The 21,474-nt window shown below is 37.1% G+C and overlaps 1 protein-coding gene across 4 annotated transcripts in view; it reads right to left on the reverse strand.

Annotated features, from left to right (window-relative positions):
- The window catches only part of Tshr (thyroid stimulating hormone receptor), a 145,151-nt gene that overhangs the window by 46,120 nt on the left and 77,557 nt on the right, over window positions 1–21,474 (reverse strand). For 3 of the 4 annotated variants that reach the window (XM_058577766.1, XM_046440731.2, XM_046440732.2), the window contains 4 exons: window positions 19,687–19,761; window positions 6,899–6,973; window positions 4,461–4,535; window positions 2,932–3,009 (listed from right to left, as the gene is read on the reverse strand). In XM_058577766.1, the coding sequence (XP_058433749.1) occupies window positions 2,932–3,009; window positions 4,461–4,535; window positions 6,899–6,973; window positions 19,687–19,761 (303 nt within the window). Of the gene's footprint in view, window positions 1–2,931; window positions 3,032–4,460; window positions 4,536–6,898; window positions 6,974–19,686; window positions 19,762–21,474 lie in introns of those variants that run through there. The other variant, XM_058577767.1, reaches the window with a different exon arrangement.

Genomic DNA, 21,474 nt, shown 5'->3' on the forward strand with positions numbered 1-21,474 from the left:
GAATATTGATTCTCGGACTCTGCTGCTAGTAAATAAGCTTTTTCTTAGAAGCAGATTCAGGTCAAAGAACAAAGGCTTGCAAAAGGATTTTTGTTTTAAATGTCCACATACACACAGGAAACAGAGTTTCAGGTAATCGTTAACCCAGTGTCAATAATGGAGGCCTAACTGCAGTTTCTTAAGATAAACACTTTGAAAGACATTCATCTAAACACATGGATTCTCTCTCTCTCTCTTTTTTTTTCCATTCAAGATGTTATTTCCCATTTGTATTTTATCTATTTACCCTCAGAGCTCACCACAGATTAAACACTTAATGGTTGTGGGCTGAATTAAATTGAACTTCATAGACAACTATAAGAAAGTATAAAGACCAACCCATTCTATGGAAATTTTAATGTTTTCACTCGTTGCCATGTTTCTACAATGGATTAATTAATACATTGATTTACAGGGGACCTGTATGCAATGTTACCACCTCCATGTCCCAGTGAAGTTACTAAGACATGGAAGTGACTTGCCAAAAACAGTAGTTTAGAACTGTCAGGAATCCTGACCTCAAATACAATTCTTTCCACCCACCCTTTCTGCAGGAGAAGGAGCCCCAGTCTTGGGAACTCTGGGATGTGTGGGCGTTACTGGTGGTTGTTGGCTTGAAGAGAAGAGAGCCATGACTACAATCAGGCACAGCTGGTGGCAACTCTTAGGGACACCCCTAGGGGAACTTGGAAAATGATGGTACTCTGCCCCATGTAAACTCTGGTAATGCATTAAGAAGTCCATAGGAGACTTCACATGTGGAACTAGATCTGGCTCTGTCACTTAAGAGCCGGGTGATCCTGAGAATTTCTCAACTTGTCTCATCCTCAGTTTCTATGTCTCTAAAAATAAGATGATAATTCCCGAACAAAAGGTTGCTAAGATGATCAAATCATTCTATACCTAACACAATGAGGGACACTTTTGAGATGATCACATTAAAAGGAACACCCTAAGATTTGTATTTATCTTATATAATTGTGGGGAACTGAGAAACAATCTCATGGTTTTGTTGTTTATTTTGTTTTAAATAATTACACAGTGAGTTTAATTCCAGTTACTGGGCAAAGACTATAACATATACCTCAGGGACACGTTACGGAGACTGAGAAAGTACTAATGAATAACTTTATTTTTTTCTGAACTAGAATTCTTTTACAAAATTGTGAAAATTATGCATTTTACTTCACCAAACTTCATTGAACATTCTGGACATTAAAAATATTCTTCGTTTATATTATATTACAGAGATTAAATAAAACTTCATGAACAAGTAGACATTTTTGAAAAAGGAAAAGAGGAAGGAAGGAAGGAAGGAAGGAAGGAAGGAAGGAAGCAGGGAAGGAAGGAAGAAAGGATTGTAAATTTTGCCGTACTCTGTCCTATCAGGAATACAGGCACAGACTGTACTGTTAGATGTGCCTCTTTTCATTTTTACAGTTCTTTGAGAATGGGCTTCAAAGGAGAAAGGACTTTTGCATCAATGCAGAAATGATCATACAAAAAGGTAATGGACAACCCCTGCCATTCCCACCTCTGTATTCAGGAAATATTCAGTTCCCTGCTCAGATGTTTATAAAATGGGCCTCATGCAGGGTGGGGACAGTGAGCAGCTTTCATTTGAGAGGGCTGCTTGGGATATGAGGTCCTTAGGAAATAGTTGTCTAAAAGGGAGAGTAACAACATTCTGTAAAGAAGTTGAGAATGATAGAGTTTTAACTCGCGATGTGATGGGCCCTAAATCATACAATGGAAACCCTCACAAAGAAGGAAAGCTGTGTTGAGGTTTGGGGCTGAGCAGGACAAGAGCCCAGGTCTTTTCTGTTCTGTCAAAAGAAATCATAACTGAAGAGGAATCTTGTCTTTTCAAAAGTCTTCTTCCCTGGAGTGTGAGGAGAAGGATTAGCTGAAAGGCTCCGTTGTGCACAGGTTTCCAACAGTGGAGATAGTTCATAGATCCCAAATTGATCAATTTGAATGGTTTGGAAAAAAGCCCCTTAGAAAGTTGTGAGGAGGCTTGGATAAGTTTTTATGGGGAGCATTTGAATCTGATTTGTATTTGACAGAGCACTAGAGACCGTAGCATGAGCAGAAACAGGGAGATTGGGTGACAATTTGGGCAAAAACTCCACACCAGGCCTGAACATGGGCAGTGGCATTGAAAATAGAAGGGATCTGCAGAGGTGGTCTCAGCTCTACTTTCTGGCTAATACAAAGAGAATTAACTTATCTTTTATACCTCTATTAGATCTTCTCCTTTTAGAGCCATTCTGTGACTATCCCAGATTAAGCATCTGCTTTTGAACAGCTACAGAGCAGAATCCATTCAAGCTCTGGTCAAAGAATGATGTATAGCATCACCTACGGGAGCTTAATAAGTTTGCCACTACTGAGTAAGAGTGTGACTGCAGAGCTTATCACCACTCTCATACTCAGTGACCTAGGGAAAGTCACTTAAATTTTCTCTACAGCAAATTCAAATCTGTCAAATAGGGATACTTGAATACAGAACACGATGCCACTGCAGGCTTAATCTAGTCCACTATCTCTTTCTGGAAATAAAATTTTAGTGGAACACAGGCAGAGTTGAGGCCATGTAATCTGTAAAGCCTAATTGATCCTTCCCAGAAAAAAGAAAGAAAGAAAAAAAACCAAACAAAGAAAACCAACCACTGCTATAAGGAAATACTCTTGTTTTATTTTCTAAACCTGTTTGGAAATAATAATCTACAGTGTACCATGGCACAAGGCAATATGCTTATTTAATTACATGAAACTCTTTGTAGAATATAAACATTACAGGGTATTATGGCTCTGGGTGGTCTATAAAATTATGACAGTGGCCCAGAACAATATTCAATTGTTGGCAAGAGTGAAACTGGCAATACTCACAGTGTTAAGGTTTCATTGCACAGTCCCTGAAATGCATTTACAGGGATTGAAGTCATATAAGGGTTGTCCATAATTTCACTGAAAGAGAGGGACAAGAACACTTGAAAAAAAAAATGCTTTCTTCCTGGAAATGGACTTTTGTTATACATATGCAGATTAAATAAGCTCACAGCTTAGTCTTATTTACTGTTTTTTTTTTTTTTTTAAACATTTTAGATGTTGATGGGTCTTTATTTTATTTATTTATATGTGGTGCTGAGAATCGAACACAGTGCCTCATACATGCTAGGCAAGTGCTCTAGCACTAAGCCACAACCCAAACGCCTACTGTTAAGTTTTATTGACCCTTTTCAACCACTGGTGGCTCAGAGATCAGGTGGTTAAGAGCTGTCTGAGAAGGACATGAATTCAGAACCCTGGGTGTGTAGTGAGCAAGCAAGCTTTGGTAAGAGCTGAGGTCCCCAATTTACTTATCTCAAAGGAAGCAAATGGATTTCACAAACCTCTCCTGAACTTGCAGCATTTGTCCAGAGCCACTAGAATTTTCCATGGGAGAAAGGAATCCATGGATTTTGTTTCATGACTATTGCTAAAATGTCCTCTTATTTGAAAAGCTCTGCCAGGCAGATATTCTGGAAAAACTTTCTACACTTGTCTAGTTTCTAGAAGATAGCTGAGCTTTTCTGCAGCAAAGAAGTATGGCCAATTTTTTTTTCTAGAAAACCCCAAGAGTTTGGATCTTATCACTCCACATCTTGCTGATTCTGTAGTCAAACTCAACTTGTGTAATTCCCTCTGCATGTGTCTTTTTACTTCTATACAATTAGGTAAGATGATATGTTACAGGTTTTGGAAAAGAACACAAGTAGTCTGAGCGTCATTTCTGACTGCTCCATGGGAGCAAGTCAGGCAAAAATCACTTATGTTTTTTCTTCCTCTGTTTCTTCATTTGTCAAATAGAAAAATCATAACTTCATTTTATGCCGTATCAGGTGGTTGAGCGAAGCAAATGTAATGCATGGGAAAGTGTTTGAAAACCTGTTTAAAACACTATGAAAAATAAAGTATCATTGTGATCATTAATTTTTCCTTCTATTCAATCATTCCCATTGGCAAACATTCTATAATATTTCTCTCACGTCTCAAATAAAATCTCTTCAACCAATATGGTTCAACTAGTGGGACATCTATGTTCCCTTTAATAATAAAAGTTCTCAAGAGTTTGTGATCATCACTCTAATTCAACCCCTCACATCCTCTCTTGTACGTTGGCCCAGAAGAAGCTCCCACTGACTTTCCTGCTCCCGTCACTTCACAAGAACTATTCATGTCAGAGTCACTGCTGACCCACATCACTGAACCCCATGGCCGTTTTTCAATCCTTCCATGCTGCTTCTACCAGTGTAGTCACAATTGATCCCCGTTTCCTCCTTGACACAATTACTTCACTTGGGTTTGAACCCCCCCATGGCTGCACCCTAGTTCTTGACAATGATAAAAATATGACACATCATGTTGTATATACTTACAGTATAAAGAATACATCGGTGGAATGAACTTTGGTCAGGTCAGGGAATATTCTAAGTCCGGTGTTGAAAATGCCACTAAATTACATGAAAGAAGAAAAAGATTTTAGGTTTCAAAAAAATTAACACAGAAGTAGAATAATGTCAGTTTGTAGCCAAATCTTAACTCTTCTGCTTACTATCTGAGTGATTATTGGTAAGTTCTAGCCACGAGATGATATTTGCTCAAGACACAGTAATCTAATCAGTGTCAATATATCTATTCTGCTTAGAATACTCCAGGCATTGTTTGGACCCAGTGGGATTCCTAGAAATAGAAATTTAGGTTTCTTTCCTCTGTGTGTGTGTGTGTGTGGAGAGAGAGAGAGAGAGAGAGAGAGAGAGAGAGAGAGAGAGAGAGAGAGAGAGAGAGAGAGCTCCTTATTTTGATTGGAAGATATTATGTGTATGTATATTATGGGGGATAAGAGTAAGATAGAAGAGGAACACAGGATTACCCAACACCAAGTCAGTCTTCCTCTTTCAAATTCGATGTTTTATTGCATTATTATTTTGCTAAGAATGATTTTCCTGGGCTGCGGTTGTAGCTCAGTGGTAGAGCCTTTGCCTTGTATGTGTGAGGTCCTGGGTTCGATCCTCAGCACCACATAAAAATTAATAAATAAAAATAAAGATTGTATCCATCTACAACTAAAAAATATATTTAAAAAAGAATGATTTTCCTACAGCAATAACCTGGGAGTACATTTGCACTAGAACTGTTTTTAAAATGTCCAGAAAATAAAGGAAATTTTCGAAGACAATGTCTTCCCCTTCCAAAGTTTGTGTCACCTAGGAAAAAATGTCAGGATTAAAAGACGTGCTTAAAACAACATGAGCACGAAAGCTCTCAGGTTCCTGATGCCACCCAGACTTAGTTGGTTTAAGGTTTATTGCAGTTACTAGAATGTAATTAGTGGAAGTAGAAATGTTTTTTGTGAGATTTGGGGCATGTGGTGAGTCCCAGAGTCCTAGACACTACCCAGTAGATCTTTATAGAAGGTCTGGTAGAAAACCAAACAACTAGTTTCACTGATGCACCTTTTTTTTGTTTTAATATTTATTTATTTTTAAAGCTTTAGGTGGACACAATATCTTTATTTTATGTGGTGCTGAGGATCGAACTCAGTGCCTCATGCATGCTAGGTGAGCACTCTACCACTGAGCCACAACCCCAGCCCTCACTGATGCACCTTGAAAAGGAAATTCAGACTCAACTCCTTCTCTAGTGGAAGGCATAGAATTTGAAGAGGTGGCAGGAACCAGAGAACTCAAAATGAGCAAATGGAAGATTCCAAAGAAGAAAAATGATATCCCATGAGGTGATGAGGTGTATTTGAAGTACAGTAAACCAACTAGCTCAATTGCAATGGGGGTTCATGTAAAAGAATGGGGTGGGGAATGGCCAAAGAGTCAGATGGAGGCCACAAAGCAGAGGGCTGGAAATGCCAGATTAAAGAAACTTCTGACTTTTCTCCAAAACCCTGAACAAGTCCTCCTTTAAAAGGAGGACTCTGTGCCTTTATCATGCTGCTACATCATCTACTCTTCCTTCTTTTCCTGGATAACTTCTATTCATCCTTAAAGATTTCTCTCATAAAATATCTGTGGGTGTACACTTTAATTTCAAAAGCCTGGATGGAAATGAACTGAAATGGTAATAGTGTGTATATCTGGGCTTAGGGTTTAGTCCCTTTTAGAGATTTTTCTAATTTTTATAATGCATATAAGCAGGAAAGAAGCTTCTTCTAGCCAGTTTCTAGAGGGCCTAAGCTCATGAATACAAATCCACTGAATGCATTTTTTTTTTATTGAGCACCTACTCTGTGCTAGGCAATAAGGATACAACTGAGAACAAAAATGTTGTGGTCTCTGCCCTCATGGAGCTTACAGTCAGCTCAGAATGGATTGTCAAAGCAAAGCAGTAAGTGGTTGTTCCTTTCCATTTCATTTTTGTCCCCTAACCTCAAGAGACTAAATTTTATCCTCTGTGACTTTGTGTGTGTGTTCTATGTAGCAGCCAGTTTAATATTGTTTCAATATCCTTTTGTAAACAAAATTGACCATTTTTCTCTCAGGAATTTGTTTTGCCCTGTGATACTATATGTAAAGGTTACATATATGTAACAGCATTCACTCCCTCACATCTCTTGGATCAGGTCTCTGGTCCCAGAACTATGCACTGATTCTTCCAGTGGGTTTTAAACATGTGAATCATTTCACCTGAGACCTTGCCTAATGAGAAGGGGTGGGAAGAAAGTCACAAGAAACAATTCAACCCAAACCATACATTATGAAAATGACCTCATAGTATAAAATCCTAGGGAGATTACCGGAAGACAATAGCATTAAAATTCTAAAAAAAAAAAAAAAAAAGTGAAAAGAAGGGAGTTAGGACTTACAGGAACTTGAGGAGGGGGAGCTCTCTCAGGGCATCAGGGTCTATGAAAGTTAAGCTTCTGGTGTTTCGAATTTCTCTGTAAAAGTTACAAGGAAAACAGTCACCGTATACATTTACTTCTGCTTTTACCAAAGAGAAAACAACATAAATCAGCTTTAACAAATGTCCATAAGAAGAATATGCATCTATTTGGTGGTTCAAGGACTATTGATCTCAGAAATTAGTCCCATCACCATCACTCTACTCCAGGCTCTCACAGGGACACAAAGGCTGTTTAGTCCTTTTGCTTCATGGGCTTGATCTCCATCTGTTTGCACTTATGGACTACCTTTCTCTCAATTGTAGTATCTGAGGGTGTAAGTGGTTAACTTGAATTGTCAACTTCATTGGATTAAGAGATGCTGATGATTAAGAGGCTTCTGGGTGTGTAAGTGAGGGTGTGTCTAGGAATGATTGACATGTATGATAGCAAACCAAAGCAGAGACCCTCCCTAAGCAGGGGCAGCACCATCCAATAGGATGGTGGCTTGGATGAAATAAAAGTTGCAAGAACAAGGAAGCAGCAGCAAATACAAGCTTGATTCTTCTTGAATGGGTTCTTGATTGCTGCTGTGATCGGCTGAGGATATCTGACTCTCTCTTCTTCACTCTTCCAAAGTGGACTCTGCCAGTGATTCCCAGAAGCCTTCAGTTTCCGACTACTGTAGCACCTTTAATCCTTCTTGTTCTGAGGCTTCAACCTCTTGGATTCCGCAGCTACTGTTTCCTCCAGCTCTCCAGCCTGCCGATGGCCATTGTGGACTATCCAGCTTCTGGTCACGTAAGCCAGCCTGATAAGTCCCCTTTTTATAATCATACTTCCTGTTGATTCTGTTCCTCTAGAGAACTCTGACTACTACAGAGGGATTTTTTTTACAAAATATATATTTAGATAGAAAAGAAAAACCTCTCCAATGGTTTGGTGAGAAGCTGAGGACAAACATCTATCTGATTAACAGTAGCCAGAATCCTGGCCAAGGTGATGAACACTAAAGGGAGAGGCCGCGTGAATTTCACGATGGATGGAGCCCTGTAACAAGGGCAGTCAGGTTCTGTGGACTGGTATGTCAGACGTAAGGTACGCAGTGAGCCTAAGCAGTTCACTTGGGTTTATTTTGTGATGTGAGTATTTTAAGACTCTCCAGGATGTATGTTGTGCTGTTTTATGTGTCTGTAATTTACATGCTTAGATTTATACATATGTGTATATACATACATATGTGCTGATCAAGAACACAGCATCAATGAAATAAGCAACTCACTAACCAATAAGTTAGAAATGGGTTGTCACTAGTAAAATTAAACATATTCAACATATGTGGACTGGTTAAAAGAGCTTAAAGATACTTTCTATGCTTATAGGAAAATACATAAAAATTCAGTAAAACCTGTAGCCTTTCTCCTTTTGGGTTGGCTCTTGGGGCTTGATTCTTTTTTTAAAAAAATGTATTAGTGCATTATAGTTATACATAATAGTGGGGTTCATTCTGATATATTCATGATATGTCCACAAATGCATGTAACATTTTCTCCACTTCAATCCTGGGGCTTGGTTCCTAAAGAGACCTATATCTAGTCATTGAGGGTACCAATCAGAAAACATAGAATCTGACCTGTGCCATTTTAAAAGCAGTTTTATTGAAGAAAAACTTTTCCATAACATTCATGCACTGTAGGTACACAGTTTAATAATTTTTAATTAATTTACAGAATTGTGTAACCATCACCACAATCCAGTAAAACATTTCTTTCAATGACAAAACTAACCATTTGCATTCCCTCCCTCATGCCTAGAAACCACTAGCTGTTTTCTCTCTCTCTCAATTTGCTTTATCTGGACATTTCCTATATATAGAATCATCTCATAGGTAGTCTTTTCTGTTTTCCTTTTTTCATTTAGATGATGTCTATGAGGTTCATCCACGTTGTAACAAATACCTGAAGTATCCCCCTTTTACTGAGTCAAATGGGTCAAATGGATCTGAGCTAGAAACTTGGCTTTGTCACTTCTGACTGCATGAATTTGGACAAGGTTCTTGCCTTCTTTTAGCCTGTTTCCTCTATAAAACAGGGTTGATAAGCAGGGCACTGTGGTGCATGCCTATAATCCCAGTGACTCGAGAATCTAAGGCAGGAGGATCACAAGTTCAAGGCCAACCTCACCAATTTAGCAACCCACTCTCTCAAAATAAAAAGTGAAAAGAACTGAGGATGTAACTCAGCGGTAAAGAGCCCCTGAGTTCAATTTCCAGTATCCCCCTCCCTCAAAAATTTTTAAAGTAAAGGATAATAACATAATAGCAACACCTCCTTCTTCAAAGAGCTCTTATGAGGATTAAATAATATCTGTATAAGGTTGGCTACGTAGTTTTCCTACAGGTTAAGTCTTCTGTAAATAATGGTCTTCTCATTATTTTCACAAGTATAATAAAAGCTAGAACACACAAGTCTTGTCATAAAAGTGCTGTAATGTTCTAGCAAAAAAAAAAATTAAATACCCTGCTAGGTTAGGTATTTCAACTAAGGACATTGGATATGAAACTGACCTTGGGAAAGAAGATGAAATTAACTCTGAGAAAAGAAAACATCTACTCCCCCTCCTCCCTATACACATAGCTTACTGTCTATAGTAATATAACCTTACTGGCTCATTTTCTTAATTATCATAACTTTACTGTTCAATATAGGAACTTCTTAAAAGAAAGACTCATCAGTGTTTCAACCAAAAGAATCAACCATTTGCTTCCCAAGACTCTGGGAACCCCCTACTTCAAAATCCTCACCTTGCTGTGTCCCGACTAGTCCTAAATTATTAAATCACCATTTCCCTAACCAAGACTCTGCATGGAAAGACTCTCCTTAAGCCAATCTTTAAATTTTGAACTAATTTTAAAACTGAAAGTCCTCTGTCCTGGACAAACTGGAACCATTGGCCACCCTACTCCAAAATCTCATAATGATCCTGCCTTGCCCTCCAGAGACTATCAGTCTCTGCAGATGTAATTCTCTCTTTTTTTTCAAGGTGAGCCATAAACTTTTTACCAGAACTTTCCATTTGGGGAGGAGGCTTCCAGCTGCTGTTAGAGACAAACAGATGTAAAATAGGAGAGATTGGAAATTGAGTGTGTTTTACAGTCTGGAAAATTGCTTGATGAGAGATCATTTTGAGCAGGTGGACTTGAGTGGCCTAAAAGTATGTCCACAATGGAAGGAAATGCGCCCACAGGAGTCAGATTCTAAGGCAGTGAATGAAAAGGAATCAAAACGTTGCTGTTCTAACTGTTGATTCAATGACCCTGGGAAGTTACATGGGACCTGAAAGAGAAGAAGGGAGTGGGAGAGGTCTCGAGGAGAGGGTAGAGACACAAAAGAGATGGATTTCTGGGGGAGGGGAGGACAGTATAAGAGGAAAGAAAGAATAATGAACAAGATACCCAAGCAGGGAAAAGAAATTGCTTTTTGAAGGAAGCAGCCACCAGCTCAACACTTGCTCACAAGTGGCTTAAAAATCTCTCCAGGAGCACAGAAGCATAGAGTGGACATAGATTGCCAGGAGTTCAGCTAAATGGAGAAAGATAACAAATGCAGGCAGTAATATCCTTTCAAAGACAGAAAGAAAGAAGGGCTCAAGGCAAGTTAAAAAGAAAAAAAGAAAAACAACTCCAGCTAGAGAAGGGTGAAAGAGCAGTCCAAATTTGAATGTGTTCCTAGCATACCTGACAGCATGAATTTGTGCCTTGCAATTTCAAGTTAAGCAATTATGGCCCAAGGACGGAGGAGGCTAGCTATATATATATTCAGCAGAGCAAGGTGAATTCGATCGAGAGCTGAAAATATAGAGCACACTGCTAATAATGGTCGATTCTGGTACATGGGTTTGGAGGCAAAAAATATGCAATTTTTATTTGTTATTTTGTTCAAAAGAAAAAAAAATTAGAAGGGCATGCAAAAAACAAAAAACCCCCAAATTCCAAAATCTAAATACAGCAAGTAGTATATATTCCATATTAAAATTATCTTTGGACTATGACATGCCAGACAGACTGGTTAAGTGTGCTTTTCTATGGAGTTGGGTTATTTATCTATGCTGGAGAAATATTTGAGGATTTTTAGATTTATTGATTTGAAAAGCTCAGGCTCAGATGATGATGATTACAGGGTTAGAAGAGACTGAGTGTGCTCCTCATCACCCAGGCTGTTGCACCAATGAGACAATGAAAGAACAGCTTTCTGTGAAGCAAGTAAAGATCATCCCTGGGCTGGGGTCGTAGCTTAGTGTAGAGCACTTGCCTACCGCGAATGAGGCACTGGGTTCGATTGTCAGTACCACATATAAATAACTCAGTAAATAAAGTAAAGGTCCATTGACAACTAAATAAATAAAAAATCACCCCTATCTTTCAGAGAAACAGAAGAGTCATGCTTAGAGAGATTAAGTACCTGATCTGTCACACAGAGACAACACTGGGCCTTATCCTCAGGCTTCTAACTTCAAAGACAGTTTTTGTTGTTGTTGTTGTTATTTGTTTTGATTTTTGTTTTTGAGTTAATTACAAGGATATCATTTGCCAGAGTAAAAAGTATTTAAATGACATATTGCTGTTTAATTCCACTTCACTGGATTTCAAACAAAATGGACACTGAGGTGAAAAGTGTAACATCAACGTCCAGGAGGCAGTATGATCACAAATTAACAGATCAATAACTTAGCATGTACTAGGTTTAATCATATGTCTAGGTTCTGGCTTTTTTTTTTTTCTTGTTCTGAGACATACTTGCTTATTCTCAGTAAGAGCCATGAACAGAGAAATTGGCTCTGATTGTCCGAGACAGTCAGTGTTGTCCCAGGCACTTGTTCTCCAAACCTAAACCCCAAACAATATGGGGAAACAGCAGAGGGAGAAAAGGTAGTTCTAAGGTGGGAAAAGGGGGAACAAAAGGAGAGGCAATGAAGGCTTAAACTCATCTACTATTAAGGAACTCTCCAGCTCCTGACTTCCTTATTTCCTTTCCCCTCCCTTCGGACCTCAACTGTTTTTTGTGGGGGAGGGAGTACCGAGGATTATACTCGGGGGTACTCGACCGCTGAGCCACGTCCCCAGCCCTATTCTGTATTTCTATTTTAGAGACAGGGTCTCACTGAGTTGCTTAGCATCTCACTTTTGCTGAGGCTGGCTTTGAACTATCTTCCTGCCTCAGCCTCCCAAGCCACTGGGATTACAGGCATGCACCACCATGCCCAGCTGACCTCGGTTATTTAATAGATCATGGTACTTGATTATGACCTTTGACGTTAGAGATATTTGTCTACACTCCAAACATCACCAGTTCATGAGTTAAAAAAAACATACCAGGGGCTAGGGATGTGGCTCAAGCATTAGCACGCTGGTCTGGCATGCACGGGCCGCTGGGTTGGATCCTCAGCACCACATAAAAATAAAATAAAGATGTTGTGTCCACCGAAAACTAAAAATAAATATTAAAAAATTCTCTCTCTTTCTCTCTCTCTAAAAAAACAAAAACAAAAACAAAAAACAAAAAAAAACATACCAAACTGGGAAACAAGTGGAGGGCCATAGGAAGCCACTATGACATTTCACCTGCTGCGAAGGAGTGATACCTTTACTCACCCATCATTAGAGTCCTGGCCAACAAAGCTAGAAGAAAGGATTTTGAACACTTCATCACAAAGAAATGATAAACATCTGAGGAGCTAGATATGGTTACTCTGATCTGACTATTAGACAGTGTATACATGTATCAGGACATCACGAGGTATCCCATAAATATACACAATTTTTAGGTTTCTATTGGAAAAACAAATTTAAAAAATTTAAATGACATTATGATAAAAGCATTTCTTATGTTAGTGAAATATCTAGGGTAACAGATTCTTTGTGGCTGCGTGATATTTTATATTTAACATTTCTTCAAGCCAGTCATTTGAGTAGTTTATGAATTTTCATTATTATAAATTGACTCTAAGACAAATGACTTTTATATTAAATCTTTAATGGAGATTGCTAGAAGGCTAGGCTCAGACAAGCCATTTCCCATCTCTACATAATCTCATGGCCTACCTTCACAGCCTCTTCATCAGGGTAATTGGACTCCTTATATGGTAATTCAGGGCTCCAAGAATCTAAAGTAAAAGGCATAGGTTCTCTTAAGGATTAGGGTTAGAACTGTCATGGTGAGATGGTCAAACCAGACCCAGTTAGTTGTAAAATGAAATTACAAGACTGTGATAATGAAAAATCCAATGCCTGGGGAAAGGGTTAGTTCCCCTACTCTTCTGTCAGCCTTTCTTATGGAAACCTAATTAACCTTGGGTCCCTACCTTTTGGATTGTCAATAATTGTCTGTAGAAGTCTGACTACCTCCTTTTGAAATGTAATCACTCCTATGAGAGGCTTTCAAGGCTACAGATTTAACAGATTCCTGTGAAAAGAGCCCTCTCTCCTTATGTGTTTCTGTAAACATCATTTATGTTAGAGACCCCACACAAGGAGGCCCTCAGTCATGTAAATTAGGAATTTTTTTGAAAGGAAAAAAATGATAGGTCTAAGATTATGCCAAAAAAAACCAATGAATGTTGTAAGAAATTGTGGATTAGGGCTCAGAATTTGGAGTTTGTTCTCCTCTGGGCCTGCTGACGTATAAGGTTTGAAGCTCTCCTTCTCTTTAAGTGCCGCTTTCTGCTTCTTGACTGGCTTGTTTCCCGCAACAGTGGCACCACTTCAAACGTATTCTATTGAAATGTTGGGCAAAATTTTTCAAATTTGAATAAAACCAGAAATCTGTAGATACTGGAATTATGTGATGGGAGAGAAGACGGGACTCTTTAGGAATCTGGGATTTTCATTGAGATGACTGCAGGTATCTTTTTTTTGGCTCAGCAAATTCTGAAGGAGTAGTAAACTTCAGGACAATCAAGATTTCAGTTTGGGCTATTTAAAATGAGAGATAATGACTCCCAGCACCAATAAATAAATAGATGAAATGTGAGATATATGGGGGACATCTGAGAGAAGATGGTCTAGCATACCAGTAGGCATCTAGTCCAATGCTAAGACAAACCTGAACTAGATACACAAACTTGTGAATTATCAGACAAGGTTACATAAGGGGAGAATACCGAGTAAGAAGACATGGGATTGGATACTAGGGAACTCCAACAATTAGAAGTGAAAAAGGCAGCGGGGATCCTCCAGCAAAGGATAATGCAAAGGACCGACAACCAGGAGTACAGCCAGGATTGTGGTATCACAGAGGAGGCAGGTGTTTTTTGCTTTTGTTTTGTTTTCCTTTTTGTTGTTTGTTTCTGTTTTTGAGTGCTTGCATTAAACTTAGGGTCTTGTGCATGTTAGGCAAGAACACTACCACTGAGCCATACCCTCAGACCTGGAGGAAGTTTTGATAAGAACAGAATAATCCACTCTTCTGAATCTTCCATATAGCCCTGTAAGGTTCAATGGCCACAGGCTTAACAAGTGTTAAAGTACTGAGTGGGTAGCTTTATATTTTTTAATGCTAGCTCTAGGTCATGAACAGAAACAATTTTAGTGCTTATGTTCCAACACTCCATATCACAAAACAAAATCAAAACATGAATTGGGAAACCATCTTAAAGAACCTGAAGGAAGAGGGCCGAACAGGCATTGGCAGGGATGGTTAGTAGTGGGAACACTACAGATTCCTGTGTTTTTTCTAGTTCAACCTCCTATTCACCAAATCACATAACCAAAACAAGTCTGAGAGGCAGCTGAGGAAGGAAATACACATACAAAACGAAAAACATCTTGTTCTTTTGCTGCTGATGTTCCCGTTGAAGCTCTTCAATAAATGTAGGCAAGATGCACTGGCATTTGAAATATGTATTCCTAGTTTAGTATCCAACCTTGGAGAAAATTCAACATGGTTTAAAAGTTCTCTTTTCTAAATAAACCAGAGGGGTTTAATTCTGCACTTCTGGATCCCAGGAAAGTTTGGTTGATGGTACTATGTGGCCTATAGATAAAACAAATGATTTCATATTGATATTTGACTTCCTCCCTTAACTCCACAAAATCATTCTCAATTCCTGGTGGGAAAATGAGTGATGTTTGAGCTCTCTTTTTCTCCTGCAAGTAGCATAATCCCTTTTTTTTGTTTAGTCACTGATTAACAAATGATTAAAAATAAATGCATTAAACATTTGGGTGTCATGCTTCCAAAAAATAATCTTCACTTATCTTTTATGCTGAGCAAATCCATTTGCAGATGATAATCTCTCTCTCTCTCTCTTTCTCTCTCCCTCCCACACACACACACATTATGAAAATGTGAAGAATGCAAGATTAATTATTCTTTTATTTTCTAAGATATTAGACTCTCAATACCTCAAATAAATATCTTTTTGGATACTTGTTTGTAGACTTATCCTCTTTTAAAAAATTATAAATTTTTTAGTTGTACTTGGACACAATATTTATTTATTTTGGTGTGGTACTGAGGATCGAACTCATGGTCTTACATGTGCTATGCGAGCATTCTACCACTGAGCCACAACCCCAGCCCCAACTTATCCTCTTTTTAGTTATTATTTTTAAATTCTCTTTTCTCTAGGAAGGGAAAAATTCTGGGGGAAATTAATATTTATAAGAAAACTTATAACTGACCACTTTATGAGGAAACAAATGAAAGCAAAAGAGTTGCTTTTAAAGTCAACAATTTATAGAGGGATCTATTACAAATTAGTTGCTTTTACTTTTTGGTGAGAGAGACAGAAAACAGTTTGATAAATGAATTATATTTGGAGTTGTCTTTGTTTTTTAAAGTTTGTCAATGGCTGTCCCCAATGTGCAGAATTTTCTGTTTTCTTGGGCCTCAGTATTCTTCTATTTTCTTTGGTTTTGATTTTCTTTCTTACATGAATTTCTTGTGAAAAATACACAAATGATTTGCTTTCAGTCTTTTCTTTTAGTCTGTGTCCTTTTAGGTCTATACCTTTTTCTTTGAACCTGACTTTAACTGCATGCCACAGGTTTTGGTATGGTATTTTTATTTTCATTTAGTTAAAAAATTTCCTATGCCTATTATGATTTCTTTCATGGTTATTCAACATCAGAGTTATTTAGAAGTCAGGTTATTTACTGGTCAAATAACATATTTGATTTTAGTTTTCTGTAAGCAATTGATAATTGCTTTGCCGTCCAACATATGGTTGATTTCAGCAGTTATTCCACATGTCTTTGAAAAAGAGGATGTACTTGGCAATTTTGAGGTGTATTTTTTATAAGTCAAGGTCAAGTTTGTAAATTATGTTATTTAACTCTTCTTATTTCTTATTAGTATAATTATTTACTTTTTTGTTAATCTTGTTCTATCAATTATTGATAAGCTATATTAAAATCAGCTTCCACTGTGATTGTGGACTGTTTCTCTCTATAGTTCTGCCAATTTCTGCTTATCTGGTTTGAAGCTATGCTCTTATAAATATTAGATTTAGAATCATTATATTATTTTGGTGTAGTAATTCTTTCTATCACTATGAAGAACCCATTTTTATATATGATAAGGCTTCATACTGTGTTATATTTATATAAATTTTCTCTTAGCTAGTTTGCATATCATATATTTTATCCTCTCAATTTCAACCTTCCTATATTATATGTAAAATATGTCTCTTGTAAGCACCATATTGTTGGATTTTTAAAAATATATTTGGTGGGCTTTAAGTCATTGCTATTATTATCCTACTAAAGCCTAAAGTAACTCTTCAAGTGGATTTGTAAGCCCTTTTGATATGACCCTTTTCTTAGCAGTTTCCTTGTTGGTCTGCTATGACAAAATGTTCCAGTCTTGATTTATGCAATTAGAAAACACTTGCATATACTAGTAGAACCATCTCATAATTAATTTGCCTTGTACCCATCATATAACAATGGTTTCAGAATAAGATTACCATAATATAATAAAAATTCAACTTTGGCATATAAAAAAAAGTTGCCAATCTGGTGATCTCTGTATCTTATAGAATATTTTGTCCTTTTACATTTAATTCAGTGATTATTTGGGGTTAAATCTAATATTTATTTCAGCAGTTCTTTATGTCTTTAATTTGTTGCCATTTATCTACATATTTTCTTTTTCTATTGCTTTTCATTTCTTTCTGCACAGAACCTGCTACCATTTGGGATCATTTTTTCTCTAATTCATTTAATAATTCCTTTAATACAAGCTTAATGGCAACCAATTCTCTCAACTTTTGTTAAGTATTATTCTTTTCAGTTTTTTTAAAAAATATTTATTTTTTAATTCTCGGCGGACACAACATCTTTCTTTGTATGTGGTGCTGAGGATCGAACCCGGGCCGCAGGCATGCCAGGCGAGCGCGCTACCGCTTGAGCCACATCCCCAGCCCCTCTTTTCAGTTTTAAAGAACATTTTTGATGTGTTGTTAGGTATTTGCTGTTGTTATTTTGCTGTTTGCAGATATCTTTCTGTTGTTTTGTGAGTTCCATCATTTTTGTTGAATAGCCTTCTGATTTGCTGTTATTGTCTTCAAAAGTATTGTATAATAATTTTCTCTTGCTTTTTAATGATTTTCTTTTTGTCTTTACATTTTAGCAATTTTACTGTGATGTCTAATGAGATTTTCTTTGTATTCATCTAGTTGGGATTTGCCATCCTTCTAACATCTGAAACTTGATATCTCATAAGAGAATTGAAAAATTCCTTTCAAATACTGCTTTTCTCATTCCTTCTTTTTTCCTTTCTTGGAATTCAACCATAGATATGCTTAACCTTTTATATAACATATAGTTCTTAATATCTTTTCCCCTCCATGCTTCAGGCTGGGTATATTCTTTTGAACTCTTTCAGGAAACTAATTCTCTTTTGAGTTGTCTGATCTGTTGTTAAACTCCTGTTTTTAGATCTTTATTTCAATTACTGACATTTTAAGTTTGGGAGTTTTAAAAAATATATATATTTGTAGATGGACATAATAACTATTTATTATGTGGGGTGCTGAGGATCGAACCCAGTGCCTCACAAGTGCCAGGCAAGTACTCTACCCTGGGTGACAACCCTAGCCCAAGTTTGGGAGTTTCTAACTGATCATTTTTTAGAGTTTCAAGTTCTAGTCTATTATCTCTCTTATCACTTAAATTTTTGAACTCATTAAGTAATGGTTATTTAAAAATCTATGTCTATTAACTCCAATATCTGTATTTCCTATGGATTACTTTCTGTTTTCTTCTCTCTTTTTAAAAAATTTTATTTCCCATAAATTCTTGGCTTTTTTTTTCTCTATGTGCCCAGTTATTTTTTACTGATTCAAATCTGGGCTTTCATCTTTGTGAGGGTTTTTATCTATTTCTAGTTACCCCATAATCTAAGAAGTTTTACACAAACCTTATTTAAGCATTACATCATTTTCATCACATATTATGAAATATGTGATAAAAAACCCCATACTTCTTATTAGGGATCCTAATACTTCTTATTATCTTATTAAAATTATGTTTTTCATACATAAGTAATGGATATAATGATCTCTACTTCATGGGTTAAATGAGGGTTGTACAAATAATGCATATGAGATATCTAATATACTGACTAGAAGATATCAAGCATTTATAAATTGATAATTTTGTGTGTATTGTTATGGATTGGATGAGTATCCTCTAAATGTTTATGTATTGAGGGCTTGATTCCCAGGATGGCACTATTGGGAGGTGAGGTAGAGACTAGTGGAAGGTCCTAGGTCATTAGAGGCTTGTTCTCAAAGGGGACTGTGGGACCCAGGCCATTCATGGCTCTTGAGGTAAGCAATTTGCTCTGACCTTATTTCCAACATCATATGCAACTTCACCAGTGTCCAAAGTAATACCCTCTCCCTCTCCTCTCACTGATCTTGGAGGATTGGAACTTACAAAACTATAAACCAAACTAAACCCTTTCTCTTTATAAATTGCTTCAGGTATTTTGTTATAGTAACAGAAAGGTAACTAATACACTCACTTTAAAAAGTTAGTATTTCATAATATGTGATGAAAATAATGTAATGCTTAAAGTAATAAGGTGATTGTTTATGTAAAACTTCTTATATTATAAAGTACTAGAGAAATTTTAAAAATGGTTTTGAAGTATATTGATTTTGAAGTATATTAATGTGCTAGGCACTGTTGTAAATGCTTACCTGCATTATATCATTCTATATTTACAATAATCAAATGCAGATGGAACATTTAATATCCTTATTGTACAAATAAGGCTGAGAAAGAATCCATGGCTTGACCATGCTTAGTGGGCAGGCAGAGAAGCCAGCATTCAAATCCAATTCTTACCAACTCCAGAGATACAGTTATCAACTCCCCTCCCATCTAATCTCACTAAACAACCCTTCTCTTTCCCAATAAAGGAAAAAAGATGTCCATTTTGCAGACTCTTACACAGGGTCTGGAACCAAGTGTGGACTCAGTATGTATTTATTGACTTATTGACATACACAACATACCAGTAAAATCTGCTGACATAGTAGGAAGAGAATGAATGAAAGTCCAGAATCCAACTATGTAAGTGAAAAGTAATTAGGATGGATTAATACAAACTGAGAGAGAGAGAGAACAAGTTATGAATTTAATCATAAACAGAGGTTTGACTATGATCTAGAAAGCAGCTCTCAGGGCCATCTGGAGCCCCAAAATTATCTCCAAAGGTGTCAGTTGCCCAGGTCTATGTTGCACTTTTGCTTGTACTTACATGTGAGTCATTTTGCTCAAATTGTAGAAGGAATGTGATTCCAGCCGCTGCAGAGTTCCATCTATAGATAAGTAGCTGAACATCACAAAAATATAAGACAAAGTAGGAAGTTAGCTGGGCTGTGAACTCTAAACGTACCGTTTTTGACATAACTTCTTTGTTAGGGGCTTCCCACATCATGCAACATACACAACCCACATGTGTTCTACCAAATTATGCTAAAATTAATAACTCCTTACTTCCAGGTCCCATGATACCTAAGCTTTCCCAGAACATTAAGTCCAATTCATCTCACATCTCATCCAACTATTACTTCCTTTGGAAGCTTACTCCCGCCTTCCTGACCAGGTTAAATTCCCCATGCATGGCCTCATCGTACCATAAAATATCTCCCTTCACTAATTATCACAGTTTAACTTTCTTATTGTTTGGTTGATATTTGATTTATGTTATCTTATTAGACTATATTCTCTGAAATGAAGAATTGTGTCTGGTTTTGATCATTGAATCTTAAATGCATCTCTTAGTTCTTGACATGTAGTAGATTCTCAATAAGTATGTTAAGTCAATGAATGAATGAGTTACTCTAAGTAGAAAAAAAAAGAGAATAAGAATCTTTGTGTGTGTGTGTGTGTGTGTGTGTGCATGCCAGGGATTGAACTCAGGAGCCCTTAACCACTGAGCCATATCCCCAGCCCTTTTTTGTATTTTATTTAGAGACAGGGTCTCATAGAGTTGCTTAGCACCTCACTTTTGCTGAGGCTGGCTTTGAACTCACAATCCTCCTGCCTCAGCCTTCTGAGCCACTGGAATCACAGGTGTGCACCACCGCCCTCGGCAGAATAAGAATCATTTTTATTAAAGCACTTAATAGCATGAGATTAGAAGTATAGTATCCAAGAGGATGAAAAGAAAAACATAATGCTTAGTGGAACATTCCATAGGGTGTTGACTATACATTCTCTCAAGACCTCTATTCCTGATTTTGAATGAGGTAGAAAATTCAAGATTTGTCTTGAACTTTATAAGCAGAAGATGACTCAAATAAAAGTTTTAAGTACTGAAAGAAAAGAAAAGAGAAACTCCTAAATAGGACTTGACAGGAATATGTAAGGAATTATGTTTCAAATAGTGTTCTCAAATTCCATCTTATAATGAGAATGACCAATACAGACAAATTCAATGACCATTTTCTATGGAGAGGCTTTTCTCTGACATTTGAGAAAATTAATGATTAACAGATGGTGTCCAGTCGTAACCATGGCAGAGATTCTCAACCCATACACACACTTGAACTACCTGCAGGGCTTTTAAAACACACAGATGTTCAAGACCTGGCCCAGGATAATTAAATCAGTTTATGAGGAATGGATCAAGCACTTTTATTTTTCAAAAGCATCTGGATGGTTATAATGTGCAGGCAAAGTTGAGAATCACTGGCCTATAATTGGAGTTGAATCTTTCAGTAAAATATTTTCACTGACACAATGTTATAAGAGGAATGCTCACATTGTGGCATGCTGAGCTTTTTATCCTGGTTATTGTGAGGATTCTAATGGCCCTGTGCTTTTTGTTTTGAATGACCTATTCTCCAAACAATTATTCTTTGGTTGATCAGGTCTCCCAACCCTTTGTCCTTTGTGGATAGCAGCATTATATAAATTATTTTGATCCAAATATTGTTTATTAAACAGAGGAAACAATGGAATCTTTTAAGCATATTGATTTATTGTTTAGGGACTGCAGGGATTTATCATGCATGAATGTGAGCCATCTAAAAGAGCAAGA

The sequence above is a fragment of the Marmota monax genome, unplaced genomic scaffold, assembly GCF_021218885.2.
Source record: "Marmota monax isolate L192 unplaced genomic scaffold, Marmota_monax_Labrador192_F-V1.1 WCK01_AAM20220418_F8-fsc00017, whole genome shotgun sequence".
NCBI lineage: Eukaryota > Metazoa > Chordata > Mammalia > Rodentia > Sciuridae > Marmota > Marmota monax.